This window comes from Ursus americanus, chromosome 13 (assembly GCF_024610735.1).
Source record: "Ursus americanus isolate L20-20 chromosome 13, mUrsAme1.1.p, whole genome shotgun sequence".
Taxonomy (NCBI): Eukaryota; Metazoa; Chordata; class Mammalia; order Carnivora; family Ursidae; genus Ursus; species Ursus americanus.
Window position 1 is genome coordinate 5533734 of NC_142139.1, and position 13437 is coordinate 5547170.

General features: G+C 37.5%; 1 protein-coding gene across 2 annotated transcripts in view; it reads left to right on the forward strand.

The window, feature by feature from the left end:
* Window positions 1-13437, forward strand: part of EGF (epidermal growth factor) — an 89104-nt gene that overhangs the window by 37287 nt on the left and 38380 nt on the right. For both annotated transcript variants that reach the window (XM_045799155.2, XM_087866396.1), the window contains exons 6-11: window positions 1119-1244; window positions 2347-2469; window positions 8497-8619; window positions 9516-9641; window positions 10933-11069; window positions 13119-13267. In XM_045799155.2, coding sequence (XP_045655111.2) covers window positions 1119-1244; window positions 2347-2469; window positions 8497-8619; window positions 9516-9641; window positions 10933-11069; window positions 13119-13267 — 784 coding nt within the window. The remainder of the gene's footprint in view (window positions 1-1118; window positions 1245-2346; window positions 2470-8496; window positions 8620-9515; window positions 9642-10932; window positions 11070-13118; window positions 13268-13437) is intronic.

The following is a 13437-nucleotide window of genomic DNA, read 5'->3' on the forward strand; positions in this document are numbered from 1 at the left end:
TATTTCTCAGAACATTTTATAAAGGTCCTGTCATTGTTAAAATTTGCAAAAAATATGAAGGAGCAAAATTCGAACTGGATGTATGCATTACCAGTTTGTCTCTTGACTCTGGCTCTGAAAATCAAAGGTGCAAAGTTGTCCCTTTGTTGTTCCATATATTTGGCTAATCCAACCCAAGCACCCCCCTCACTAAGCAGATTTTACTATTTACCCTGGGCTATTTTGTAAAACATGGAATACCAGCAGCAATGAACTCAGAAATTTGGGGATAAGACATACGGCAGTGGTATATTTTAAGTCTGAAAGATGTTCTTTAAGTAAGGATCCTAAAAAACGGTGAAATATATATATAGGTCGGACCTATAACTATTATACTTAAAAAAAGATGGTCTTAGGATTAAAGCTTTTTTGTTTCTTAAACAGATATTTCATTTACAGAATTTTTGTTTATATGTTTTATTATTATTCTTTTTATAAAGTAAACCAAAATGAGTGAAATAAAGGGGATTAAGAGTACACTTATCTTGATGAGCACTGAGAAATGTAGAGAATTGTATATGCATAAATATAAATATATATAAAATAAGTAAAGCAGAGGGGTGCCTGGGTGGTGGAGTCGTTTAATTGCCTGACTCGGTTCTGGCTCAGGTGGTGGACTCAGGTCATGATCTCAGGGCTGAGATCCAGCTAGGCATCAGGCTCATGTTCAGCAGAGTCTACTTAAGATACCCTCTCCCTCTCCTCCTCCTCCCTACTCTCACTCTCTCTAAAATCAATCAATCAATCAATCAATCTTTACAAAAAATAAGTAGAGTGAAAAAGATAGTAAGTTGTGTTTCGTGTTTGCAACTCAAGGAATGAAACCTCCGGCTAATTAGGATGTCCAATCCTGAGTGCTTTGGTAGGAGTAATACAGCTAGAGAAATAAATGGGCTGCCTCTCTGAACGCTTCAGAATCCAGGCAAATACTGTTTGGCTCCAGAGCAGTGCCACCACTGGGAACGACAACACCCCTGCTCTTGTCGCGAGGAAATTAGATTTCCAAGAACCACAGAGGGATCAGGCAGTGTCCCTGTCAAAATACATCTTCACTCCAAATAAACCATCTTCTCTTTTAGATCAGAAACTCTGCAAATGGAGGAAAGGTAACTGCAGAGGCGGCATGTGTGGTCAAGACTCGAAGTCCCATCTGTGCACATGTGCGGAAGGATATACTTTAAGCCAAGATGGAAAGTACTGTGAAGGTAACATGCAGGGTAGCGACCTAAAGCTGGGACAGCCCGCCTGAGCCAGTGGCGGACCCTCAGTGGGTCATCCAGAGCCTTGAAGCAAAACCCACTTGAGGTTTCCCCACCTTTTCCCCAGAAAAATAATTTTATTTTTTTCTTCTATTGTTGAAGGCTTTGTAATAACTTTCAGATCTTCTTTATGTGCTGTGTTCCTAGAGCCAATACTCTTAGAGGCTACTCAGAGCTTGATGTAAGGCAGGGTTTCTCTGAGTGGACTCCATGGACCTCTGTGCGCTTGGCAGTGTGCAAATGTCAGTATTTTCAAAATTTTTAAGGTGGTGCAGTTCCATAGCTATCATTTGATCCTCATAGAGTGACTCCCACACCACATCCCATAGAAGTCTGATAGGAATCTTGAGAAACTGTGCACCAGGACTGTTTATCTGGGGCTCCTCTTACTTTGCGGCTTCAGGCTCAATTCGGTGAACTGGAGAAATACTGTATCCTTTGTCCTGGGAGGTCGGTCCCGTGAGTTACTAATGAAAAGCATCCAATGGCTACAGCACACATTCAGTAGAGTTGGTTGGGGTGTGATGTCAGGTAAACCTGACATTGAAGTATAAGTTAAGCGTATGTCTCTCGCTCCTCTGGGACTAGTGGGGGGAGAGCCATAGCATAGAACAGTGGCCTGGACGGCTGGGTTCCAACTGGAGTGAAGCTGCTGGGGAATGTTCCTACACTGAGGTGCAGGGCTCCTGTCAGCTCGGAGAAGGCTGAAGAGCAGAACAGGGGATATCATATCCCTACCAAGAACTTTCAAGAGTCCCCACCTTCAATGGCTACATCTTTTCATGGGAAATTGTACTACTTTTTCCTGGAGGCAATTCTAGTATGAAAATACAGATTTATTTGGAAGTATTAACTGTGAAAGTAAAAATGGCTTTCATGACAGTTGAACCGACTTCTTTCATTCTTTGTGAGGGTAGCAAACACAGTATTTCTCTGGTCAGTTACAGCAAATACAAGTGTAAGATATTCTACTTTGTGCTGACTTATTAGCAGTATTAGAATTTATTTTAAAAATAACCATCTATGTTTTACTGTTGTCATTGTATAGATGTCAATGAATGTGCCTTTTGGAACCATGGCTGTACTCTTGGGTGTGAAAACATCCCTGGATCTTATTATTGCACATGTCCTGTAGGATTTATTCTGCTTCCTGATGGGAAACGGTGTCATCGTAAGTATTTACTGCATTATTTTCTTTCATTTTCAGTGATGTTTCTAAGGTGGCTCTGATCTGGGTTGGTGGTCTTTGATCAGCAGGATGCATCAGAATTACCTTGATGTTTTATTATGTACGTGAATGACAGGACCTCAGACTGATTAAATCAAAACTTCTAAGATTGGGAAACAAGTATATAAATCTCTCTATATATATTTCTTGTTTCTTTATCCAGATTTCCTTATGTATCACTGAGAGATAAGCATGTAAAAACATAATTGTGATACATTATTATCTGTAAAACACTAGCTGTAATTCCCTGCTATCATCTATTATCCAGTTACTTTTTGGGTATAATCACAATACCATTTTCACACCTGAAAAAATTAGCAATAATTCCCTAATAACACCAAATGTCTAGACAATGCTCAACTTACCTTAAAAGGTTTTTTAAAACAGTTCAATTGTGTGAATAACCATCCAGACAAGAGCTATGTGTTGTATTAGCTTAATACTTCTCCTTTATTCTACAGATTTCCTCACCTCTGTTTTTTCTCCTTGCAAGTATTTGTTGAAGAAACTGTTTTTTTCCTGTGGTTTCTCACATTTTGGATTTCACTGATCACGCTTCTGTGATGTCCCTGTCTTTCTGCAAACTCGTAGTTACATATAAAGGCTTGAGTAGATTCAGCTTTGACATTTTTGGCAGGAATACTCTATAGGGGGGCCTGGGTGGTTCAGTTGTTAAGCGTCTGCCTTTGGCTCAGGTCAGGGTTCTGGGATTGAGCCCTGCATCGGGCTCCTTGCTCAGCGGGAAGCCTGCTTCTCCCTCTCCCACTCCCCCTGCTGGTGTTTCCTCTCTCACAGTGTCTCTCTCTGTCCAATAAATAAATAAATAAACTCTTTAAAAAACAAAACAAAAAAGGAATACTCTATAGGTGTGTTTATACTTCCATCAGACACATACTATCTGGTCATTTTTCTTTCTTTCATCCATTATAAACTTCCTCAATAGTCTTTTCTCTTTTTCTTTTTTTAAACAAGCTCTGGCCATTTAAGATTTTATTTATTTATTTGAGAGAGACAGATGGCAAGAGAGAACATGAGTAGGGCAGGGGAGAGGGAGAAGCAGAGGAACCTCCATACTGTTTTCCACAGTGGCTGTACCAGTTTGCATTCCTACCAATAGTACACAAGGGTTCCTTTTTCTTTACAGTCTTGACAACATTTGTTCTTGTATTTTTGATTTAAGCCATTCTGACAGGTGTGAGGTAATATCTCATTGTGGTTTTGATTTGCATTTCTCTGATGATGAGTGATGTTGAACATCTTTTCATGTGTCTGTTGGGCACCTGTAGGTCTTTTTTGGAGAACTATCTGTTCAGGTTCTGCCCATTTTTTAATTGGATTATTTGTTTTTTGGGTTTTGAGTGGTACCAGTTGTTTTTATATTTTAGAAACTAACCTCTTATCAGAAATGTCATTTACAAATATCTTCCCCCATTCGGTAGATTTTTGTTTTGTTTTGCTGATTGTTTCCTTTGCTGTACAAAAGCTTTCCTTTTGATGTAGTCTAGTAGTTTATTTTTGCTTTTGGTTCCGATGCCTTAGGTGATGTATCTGGAAAAAAATATTCTATGTCACAGAAATTACTGCCTGTTTTCTTTTCTAGTGTTTTTATGGTTTCAGGTCTCACGTTCAGGTCTTTAATCCACTTTGAGTTTATTTTTGTATATGGCAAAAGAGAGTGGTCTAGTTTCATTCTTTTGCATGTAGCTGTCCAGTTTTCCCAACACATTTGTTGAAGAGACTGCCATTTTCCCATTATATATTTATTCTTCTTTTGTCGAAGATTAATTGACCATATAATTGTGGGTTAATTTCTGGATTTTCTATTCTAGTCCATTGATCTATGTATCTGCTGTTATGCCAGTACCATACTGTTTTAATTACTGTAGCTTTGTAATATAACTTGATGTCTGGAATTGTGATACCTCCAGTTTTGTTTTTGCTTTTCAAGAAGGCTATGGCTTTTCAAGGTCCTTTATGGTTCCATACAAATGTTAACATTATTTGTTTTAGTTCTGTGAAAAATGCTGTTGGTATTTTGATAGGGATTGCATTAAATCTGTAGATTGCTTTGAGTTTTAACAATATTTGTTCTTCCTATCCATGAGCACAGATTATCTTTCCATTTATTTGTGTCATCTTCAATTTCTTTCATCAGTGTTTTATAGTTTTCACAGGACAGGTCCTTTACCTCCTTCATTAAGTTTTATTCCTAGGTATTTTATTCTTTCTTATGATTATAAGTGGGATTGTATTCCTAATTTCCCTTTCTGCTACTTCATTATTAGTGTATAGAAATGCAATGGATTTCTGTGTATTGATTTTATATCTTGTGACCATTCAATTCACATATCAGTTCAAGGACTTTTTTGGTGGAGTCTTGAAGGTTTTCTGTATAGAGTATCATGTTATCCGCAAATAGTGAAAGTTTTACTAGCTCCTCACCAGTTTGGACGCCTTTTATTTCTTTTTCTTGTCTGATTGCTGTAGCTAGGACTTCCATTTCTATGCTGATTAAAAGTGGCAAGAGCAGACATCCATGTCCTGTTCCTGTTTGTAGCAGAAAAGCCCTCAGTTTTTCACCATTGAGTATGATGTTAGCTGTGGGATTTTCATATATGGCCTTTATTATGTTGAGGTATGTTCCTCTAAACTACTTTGTTGAGGGTTTTTATCATGAATGATGTACTTTGTCAAAAGTTTTTCCTGCATCTACTGAAATGATCATATGGTTTTTATCCTTTCTCTTGTTGATGTGATATATCACATTGATTTGTGTATATTGAACCACCCTTGAGCCCAGGAATAAATCCCACTTGATTGTGGTGAATGTTTTTAAATTTATTATTGGATTCAGTTTGCTAATATTTTGTTGAGTATTTTTGCCTCTATGTTCATCAGAGATACTGGACTGTAGTTCTCTCTCTCTCTCTCTCTCTTTTTTGTAGTGTCTTTATCTGCTTTTGGTTGTAGATTAGGGCCTCATAGATTGAATTTTGAAGCTCTCCTTCCTCTTCTATTTTTTTGGAATAGTTTGAGAAGAACAGGTACTAACTCTTTAAATGTTTGGTAGAATTCATCTGTAAAGCCATCTGGTCCTGGACTTTTGTTAGTTGGGAGTTTTTGATTATTGCTTCAATTTCATTGCTGGTAATCAGTCCATTCAAAATTTTCTATTTCTTCCTGATTCAGTTTTGGGGGTTATGTGTTTCTAGTAATTTATTGATTTCTTCTAGGTTGTCCAATTTTTTGGCATATAATTTTTCATAATATTCTCTTATAACTCCTGTATTTCTGTAGTATTGGTTGTTATTTCTCCTCGTTCATTTCTGATTTTGTTTATTTGAGTCCTCTCTCTCTCTTTCTCTCTCTCTCATGAGTCTGGCTAGAAACTACTCAGTTTTGTTGATTTTTTTCAAAGAACTAGCTCCTCGTTTCATTTATCCATTCTATTGTTTGTTTGTTTTTAGTTTCTATTTTGTTTAGTTTTGCTCTAATCTTTATTATTTTCTTCTTTCTACTGGTTTTGGGTCTTGTTTGTTCATTCTTTTCCTAGCTCCTTTAGGTGTAAGATTTGGTTGTGTATTTGAGATTTTTCTTGCTTCTTGAGGTAGGGCCTGCATTGCTATAATCTTCCCTCTTAGAACAGCTTTTGGTGAATCCCAAAGATTTTGGACTCTGTGTTTTCATTTTCATTTGTTTCTATGTATTTTTTATTTCCTTTTTGATTTCTTGGTTTACCCATCCTGGTTTAATAGCATGTTATTTAACCTTTGTGTAGTTGTGGTTTTTTTCCAGATTTTGTCTTGTGGTTGATTTCTAGTTTCATAGTGTTGTGGTCAGAAAAGATGTATGGTATGACTTCAGTCTTTTTGAATTTGTTGAGACTTGTTTTGTGTCCTAACATGTGATCTCTTTTGAGAATGATCCATGTACACTTGGAAGGAATGTGTATTCTGCTGTTTCAGGTTGGAACCTTCTGCGTATATTTGTCAGATCCATCTGATCTGATGTGTTAACAATGCCACTGCTTCCTTGCTGATTTTCTGTTTGGATGATCTAGCCATTGACGTAAATGGGTTGTTTAAAATTCCCCAGTATTATTGTATTACAGTTGATTACTTCCCTTATGTTTGTTATTAGCTGCTGTATGTATTTGTTGGGTGCATAAATATTTACAATTGTTAAATCTTCTTGTTGGATTGTTCCCTTAATGATTATGTACAGTCCTTCTTTGTCTTTTGTTACAGTCTTTCAGCACTTTGAATATATCATGCCACTCCCTTCTGGCCTACAATTTCTGCCAAAAAATCAGCTGATAGCTTTATGGGGTTTCCTTTGTATGTAACTTTTTTTTCTCTTGTTGCTTTTAAAATTCTCTCTTTATCAGCACTTTTTGCCACTTTAATTATTATGTGTGCTTGCATAATGCCAATCTTGTGGGGCCACCTTGGAGAACTCTTGCCTAGGGCAGGTTAGATGCAGTAGGGGTCCACAGGGGAGTGTGGGGGCAGGGTGTGTTGTTAGTAAGCTAGGTGGAGAGTGTTGGCACTACTGGTTCCCACCGGTGTCTGTGTATCTGGGCCAGGGAGTGGGGGAGAGAAATGTCATGGGTTTTAAATATTTTTAATATGGTTCAATAATGTTATTATGTGTCTTTGTTTGGATTTCCTTGGGTTGATTTTGTTGGGTGCTCTTTGTATCTCCTGGATATGAATATCTGTTTAATTCCCCAGATTTGGGAAGTTTACAGCAATTATTTCATGATGTTAATCTGTTATGAAATCCTCTATGTGCTAGGCATGAGATGCATAATCTCGCTTGATTGTCAAAACTTCTAAGACCTCTATGGTACACATAGTTTATATTTTAATCTTTGATTTACTTGGAATTTATTTTGATGTGTCGTGTAAGGTAGTGATTTAACTTTTGCCCCAAATAATCTCTCAGTTATTTCTGTGCCATATTGGATGATCTTTCACATGTTCAATGATTTAAAGTGCTTTTACCACAGGGGTGCCTAGGTGGCTCAGTTGGTTAAGCATCTTACTCTTGGTTTTGGCTCAGGTCATGCATGATCTCATAGGTCGTGGGATTGCATCACGTTCCATGGTCAATGGGAAGTCTACTTGAAGATTCTCTCCCTCTGCCCTTCCCTCAACTCATGTGTGCACATGCTCATGCTCTCTTGCTCTAAAAGAAATAAATAAATCTTTAAAAAAATTCCTTTATCACATACTACATTCTTTTTTAATAATTTTTATTTTGTAATATTAGTCACCATACAGTACATCCCCAGTTTTTGATGCAATGTTCCATGATTCATTATTTGCGTATAATACCCAGTGCACCATGCAATATGTGCCCTCCTTAATACCCATCACTGGCCTATCCCAATCCCTACCCTCCTCTTCTCTGAAGCCCTCAGTTTGTTTCCCAGAGTCCGCATACTACATTCTTATGCATACTTGAGTCTTTTCTAAAATAAGATTTCTATCTGGTTCTATTATCCACTCTGTCTATTCCCGCACTCATTCAGTTAATGATCCTTTGTGATACATTTTGATGTTTGTTAAGAGCCTTTCATTTTCTTCCTACACCTAACCACACTAATACAGTGTTCTTAATTTTTTTTTTTACATATACAGTTAGTTTTCCAGATAAACTTGCAAATCATTTGGCTAAGTTCCACCTAAAATATTTTGATGACTATTAACTTTGAAAATATTATTTGACATAAAAGAAACGTAGAGGAAAGCTAGAAGCACTTTCCAAAATGAGGTCTTTCTTTACTTTTTTTAGACTTGAAATTTTTCTTTATTTTTACATCTCCCTTACCACAGCATTTCATAAATATCTGATCCTTGATTTAACTTACTCTTTGTAGCATAACATTTTTATTAGCAGTTGATTTTGCTAAATTTCCACAAATCTGAATTAACACTAATCTTGACCTTATGCTTCATTAATTAGAATTAATTTCCTGTCCAAGCAATACTTCTAAATGTAGCCATGACTGTGTTCTGACATCAGATGGTCCCGTATGTTTCTGTCCTGAAGGCTCAGTGCTTGAGACAGATGGAAAAACATGTAGTGGTAAGTTTATTTACTTTTTGTTTGTTTGAAAACATTAATTTTCTGAGTGACACCTAAAGATTGATCTTATTTATAAAGGAGAAGAGACTTTCCAACATTACACATTACAAGATATTTGTGCAACAGAGTAACATGTAGATTTATATCAGGTTTGTGTGTGTGTGTTTTTCTTTTTAAATGGCATAGTGTGGTAGTTATGAGCAAGGGCTGTGAAGTTAGACAGCTCTGAGGTAACACTACCTGTTAGTAGCAGGGTTATTTTGGACTAGTTGCTTGCCCTCCCTTAAGCTCATTTTTTTTTCATGTGGAGAAGTTAGTCAGCCCTTCCTCATGGATTTGTGGCCAGCATTGAACAAGATGATGGATGCAGAGTTTTTAGCCTATTCCTTGCAGCTAATAAATACCTCTCTACTTTTATCTTCGTAGAGACTTAAACATATAGAGGGCTGGGTATAACTTAAAATTAGCATAAGAGTTGTGTGTGGCTCTTTTTTTTTTAAATAAAGAAAGCAAAAAAAAAAAAATCATGAGGCCAAAAATATATGTGAGAAAAAAATATATTAGTCATTAGCAAGAGTTGGACCAGCTGTCAAACTCATCAAAATATATTTCTTATTCCAGCCGCTGTCAGTGCACGTGGTCTTCAAACTCAGGGGTAGAACGGATGGAGGACAGGGGCTGTTGGGATGTGAAGGGTTAACATTCAAGCTATGAGGTTATAGGAAAATGGAATACGGTGACATTTTGCTCTGAAAAATAACCTTGATTGCAGCATTAATACAGATTGTGGAAATGGCTTTAAAAACCAACATATACTGGGTTCACTCAATATTTTGATGAAAAATTGTTATATTTTTGAATGACATGGCATCATCAGCAAGTGCTTGTTTTTGTAGGCTGTTCCTCACCTGATAATGGTGGATGCAGCCAGCTCTGCCTCCCTCTCAGCCCTGTCTCCTGGGAGTGTGGTTGCTTTCCTGGGTATGACCTCCAACTGGACAAGAAAAGCTGTGTGGCGTCAGGTTAGTGCTGTGGATATTTGAAAGTGTGTCTCTGCAAAAAGATTATGTGAAAACATTTTATTTAGAAAGATGGGGAGTTAAATTGCTTTTGGCTTCTGGTTTTTTATTTTTGGAAATAGAAAACAAATCACATTGTAAATATAAATAAGAATTGCATAAATAAATAAACATGTTTTTGAGGAATGTTTCTAAGTTTATTAGCACTCAGCAAAGATTTACCTCAACACCAAGTATGGCCTTCCAGTGCATGTGAAAATCATGACCAGAATAGTTTTTTGTTTTTTGTTTTTTAAAGATTTTATTTATTTAACAGAGGTAGAGACAGCCAGCGAGAGAGGGAACACAGCAGGGGGAGTGGGAGAGGAAGAAGCAGGCTCACAGTGGAGGAGCCTGATGTGGGGCTCGATCCCATAACGCCGGGATCACGCTCTGAGCCGAAGGCAGACGCTTAACCGCTGTGCCACCCAGGCACCCCATGACCAGAATAGTTTTAAAAGACTTCATAGTTTAGAGGTGTTTAATAAGTATTTGTTGATTGATTTGATTTTTATCTCTCCAGTGAATGTAACCATCATAATACTTTGACAAATTCTGTCCTTTTCATGTCAAGATTTAATATGCCATTGAATACTTGAATAATTTTTTCATCTTCTGACATTCTACCTCTTGTGTCCTTCAACAGCTGTGGATTCCTAGATTTATACCAAATTGATGTTATCTCTCCCTAGGTTCATTATGCTTATAATCTGGGATAACATAATGAGGAGCCTGCAGAGCCTGCCTTAGACCCCGCTACGCCTAACTTCTCAGGGCCTTAGTGAATATAGCGTAATCTGAGCTCTGAAAATTACCGGGGGTCTTGTTATTAACTCAAATAATCATGCCTCCCTTTCAGAAGTGCTCAGGTCACAGAAGGGTATTTATTTGGACATGAATTAATATAATCTGCTAATATTAATATGTTTCCATATGTGTGAATCAAGGAGATTGTGGCACTAAGACTTGCATCATCTAACTATGGTGTTGGCTGTTTAATGCTGGCTTTTTTTATAAGTCAACTGCATTTTAAAAGCAGGCACCTAGACAGAGGAATATCCAGTAAAATGAAATTCTGGTAAAATGTTGCCTCATAGAGGAAATCTTCTTCCCTGCCTTAACCTACACCATGCTGGTGAGAAATTAAGAGGACAAGAACTGCAGAAAGAGGGTACAGTGAAAAGGAAAAGTCAGAAGTACTTACTGGGTTCCAAGGCATATTTTAAATGGAGCCATACTTGAATTTTGTTAACAGGACCACAGCCATTTTTGCTGTTTGCTAATTCTCAAGATATCCGACGCATGCATTTTGATGGAACAGATTATGGAACCCTGCTCAGCCAGCAAATGGGAATGGTTTTTGCCCTTGATCATGACCCTGTGGAAAATAAGGTACGGTTTTGTCGCTTGAACAGATGTGGCTACGCTTTAAGGACAGAGTAGAGGATTTTATCCTAACAGATGACCTGAGCTACTTGAAAATCCTCTGCTAAGCTCAGAATGATTAGGCGCAGAAAAATGTAGATACAGATATTGGAGCATAATTTGGGAAATTTATGGACACTCCTATTCTCATAACCCTATCTTGGCCCTTAATGTGACTCAGCCATCTTATTGGGAATGACTGAGCAGGATCTTAAATTTAGTTTCCTCTTTGGAGGTGAGTTTGGGAGGCTAGCACAGTGCTGTACACACAAGAGGACTGCCATGAATAGGTTTTTAGTTATTTGCCAATAGCGGAAGTAGTGGGAGGCTGGGGTGGATTATATTTGTGCTAGGTTAGAATGTGCTTGAAATGATATGTTATGGTATCTTCTAGAGTTTAATCACACAGTAGTTATAAATTTACATAGTTATTAATTACTTAGTTATTACTAGATAGTGCAATAATTCCTAGAATTTTAAACTTTGTATTTTTGTGTCTTCCTGATATGAAGCAGTCTTGTAAATGGTCAAAAGGGACAGAGTGAAGCAGATTGATTCTGTGTTTAATTGCCTTGGATTGATAGCCAAATATAACTCTTTGCAAACGAAGTTTTATACTTAAACACTAGTGAAAAAAAATCCTTCTTTCTTTTCCTTGAACTGAATCGATAAGACTCCATGGAAGAATTATATTAATAGAAAGAAAATAATTAATGGGGAAAAATCAGTTCAAGATTCTTTTATTACCAAACTAGTTTTTTTCCTACACGGTCAGCACTTTTTATAAGGTGAATAAAGAGACCTAGAATGAACTTGCAGTCATGTGGCTGTTTTTCATTTCCCTGGTCAAGTTCTCATGTTCTTGCCCTTCAAAGTACGGTCCTTGGACCAGCAGCACCAATATCACGGAGCTTGTTAGTATTGCAGACTTCCAGGCTCGACCTCTGACCCCTGGAGCAGAATCTGCATTTTAACAAGATTTCCAGGTGATTTATGTGCACATTTGAATTTGAGAAGAGCTCTAGCTTAGTGTTTTTTTAATATGAGAAGTACCTATTTTTGTATTATGGAATAGAACCTTTTCTGTTTTATCTAGAAAGATGATAACCCATTAGTTAATGAATTGCCATTTTATGAACATTCTCATCATTGATTATAAGTTTATGTACATATAGCTACTCAGCTAAAATTCCACACATGCTGTCATTAAATTGTCTGCTGACCCACAGCAGTTTTTAACACTCCCACAAAATTCTTGTGCCTGTTTGCTAGTCTGCATAGGAGACTGAAAAAGAGCTTTGCACCTGCAAGTTAGGTTCTGTTGAATGAGATGGATTAATTAAAATGAAATTAAATATGATTAGAGATGAAAGAAAATTTGGCAAATATCTAGTCTAACTTTGTTATTTTTTCAGTTGAGAAAATTGAGTTTAATGACTTGGTCAACTCAATTAAACAAAGAAGGGCCTGAACAGGAGAGGAACCTTTGTCTCCAGATTTGCAGTGAAGTGCAGTGCTGTGGACTGAACAGCAAAAGACACAGCCCAGCTTGAAGCCCCCACTAAACTGCTCATCATTGCCCCCTTTCAGGCTGTAGAAGCCATTAGAGTTCAAGTACAATGGCTTTGTTATTGACCAATTATCAAAGGTTAATAAATTACCCAGTAGCAATAGAAATATGTGCCAGGCACAAGGATACACACACACACACACACACACACACACACACACACACACACATTATATATATCTCCTTTTTGGTTTAGTATCATTATCCCCATTTAACCAATGAGGACACTGAGGATCTGAGACATGGAGGGACTTGCTTATGTTTACACACATCTGGGGAGCAGCAGAGGTGGAAGGTGGAATTCAGGTGTACGTGTGTGTATCTCCAAAGCCAAGCTCTTAATGATTACACTATATGATATGAAGATTTACTAACTGTATTTGTACATATTCCACATTAATTTTTAAAAACAAATCAGATAGAAATGCCTATGTTCTTTTTTGTAGATATACTTTGCCCATACAGCCCTGAAGTGGATAGAGAGAGCTAATATGGATGGTTCCCAGCGAGAAAGGCTTATTGAGGAAGAAGTAGATGTGCCTGAAGGTCTTGCCATCGATTGGATTGACCGTAAATTCTACTGGACAGACAGAGGGTATGCTTCCTCCTTCACTTTGAAGCCACGTGGGATGGGAGAGAGGGTATAGGTGATACTGCTGGCCTCATTCTCCACTTCGAACCTAAGAAAATATTGCTAGGCGCTTGGGTGGGACTGGAGGAAAGATGCCCCTAGTGCTGTCCATATCCCCTCCACTGCCTCCACAC